Source organism: Oxyura jamaicensis, unplaced genomic scaffold (genome assembly GCF_011077185.1).
Source record: "Oxyura jamaicensis isolate SHBP4307 breed ruddy duck unplaced genomic scaffold, BPBGC_Ojam_1.0 oxyUn_random_OJ71198, whole genome shotgun sequence".
NCBI lineage: Eukaryota > Metazoa > Chordata > Aves > Anseriformes > Anatidae > Oxyura > Oxyura jamaicensis.
The window spans coordinates 1-1,621 of NW_023310406.1; the positions used below are offsets into that span (position 1 = coordinate 1).

The following is a 1,621-nucleotide window of genomic DNA, read 5'->3' on the forward strand; positions in this document are numbered from 1 at the left end:
GGGGGGGTTCTGCCCTGATCCTGATCCCCTTGCTGGCAGCTGGAGGAGTTCCTCAACCGCTCCTCGCCCTTCTCCATCTGGGTGAACGGCGAGCGCGTGGACGCGCTGCTGGAGCGGGAGCAGCGGCAGGAGAGGCGGCGGGAGGAGCTGGAGGAGAGCTTCGGGCTGCTGGAGGACGGCGTGGACGACCTCTTCCAGGACAGCATGAGGCTCTCCGGCCACGGGGCTCCCTTTTTCCGAGCTCCCTTCGGAGGTTTCCGCGAGGCTTTCCTGCCCCCGGCCGCCGTGCACCGCGTCCGCTCGCCGGCGCGCAGAGAGAGGCTGGCGAGGGAGCTGAGCCCCTTCGGGCATCACCCGGCGCGGGGCTTCCACCACCTCTTCCAGCCGCTCTTCGAGCTGACGCAGCGCATGCTGGACGGCGTGCCGGGGGGCTGGGAGCACCCCCTGGCAGGATTCGACCCAGGTAGGAGCTTGGCACAGGCGGTCACCGCCGCTCCTCGTCGAGGCGGGGTTGGGTTTGGGGACCAGCTCAACCCCGCTACGAGACACCGGAGAATCCACGCGGCAGCTTCAGAGTCGCAGGCTCCGCCGTTGGCAGACCCGGTTTGGGGTTTTTTTTTGGGGGGGTGGTTTTTTTCCCCCGTAAGGGCTGCCAGGGGAAGGGAAGGTGTTGGTTTTGGGCGCGTTTCCCCCTCCTTGGGGGGCTTTTCCCCCTCGGCGCCGTCCCCGGCTCCGCGCGGGGCGGCTGGGAGAGGGGCTGTGTCGAAAGCGAGGCTGGCGCGGAGAGCTCCGGGCTGAAAACCGACTCGTTTTGGGGCCAGGAAATGTTTTTCTCTGAAGTCAAAACTTCCATGGATAAAAACAAAACCCACTCAGGCATTGCGCAAGCGGCGCGGGCCGGGCTCGTCCGCCCCAAGCTGGCCACGGGGAGCGTCCCCGACCCCAGCGCTGTGCCGTGGGTGCTCCCCTCGAGGCGGTGGCGTTTTGGGGTCCCTGATGGGGTATGTGTGTGTGTGTGTCCCCCCGGGTCCCCGCAGAGCCCCGTAACTCGAGCAACGAGCGCATGGTGTGCCGCGAGATCCGGCGCAACTCGGCCGGCTGCCTGCGGCTGCGCGACGAGTGCGAGAAGTGCCGCGAGATCCTGGCCGTGGGTGAGCGGGGTTTATTATTTTTTTGGGGGGTGGGTGGGCTTGTGGGGACAGCACGGGGCGAGGAGGGGGGCGCTGAGGACGCCGCCCCCCCCCCCCCCCGGTGCAGACTGCTCGCGGACGGACCCGGCGCAGGAGGCGCTGCGGGAGCAGTTCGAGGACGCCCTGCGCCTGGCCGAGCGCTTCGGGCGCCGCTACGACGAGCTCCTGGGCGCCTTCCAGGCCGAGCTGCTCAACGCCAGCAGCCTCCTGGAGCAGCTCAACCAGCGCTTCGGCTGGGTCTCGCGCCTGGCCAACCTCACGCAGGGCTCCGACGGCTTCCTGCAGGTCACCACGGTGCGTCCCTGCGTGTCCCCCCCCCTTTTTCCCCCCCTTTTTATGATGGAAAATGGGTCGGGGGCAGAAAGCGGCGACTGCGCGCGCCCCACGCGCGATGGTGCCAAGGGGCCGGCTGGGGGCTCAGCACCCCCCCC

General features: G+C 68.8%; 1 protein-coding gene across 1 annotated transcript in view; it reads left to right on the top strand.

Moving 5' to 3' along the window:
• Positions 1 to 30: 30 nt before the first annotated feature.
• CLU (clusterin) overlaps positions 31 to 1,621 on the top strand; it is a gene marked incomplete at its 5' end in the record, with an annotated part of 3,119 nt that continues 1,528 nt past the window's right edge. The window contains 3 exons of the mRNA XM_035314171.1: positions 31 to 463; positions 1,038 to 1,151; positions 1,258 to 1,484. Coding sequence (XP_035170062.1) covers positions 31 to 463; positions 1,038 to 1,151; positions 1,258 to 1,484 — 774 coding nt within the window. The remainder of the gene's footprint in view (positions 464 to 1,037; positions 1,152 to 1,257; positions 1,485 to 1,621) is intronic.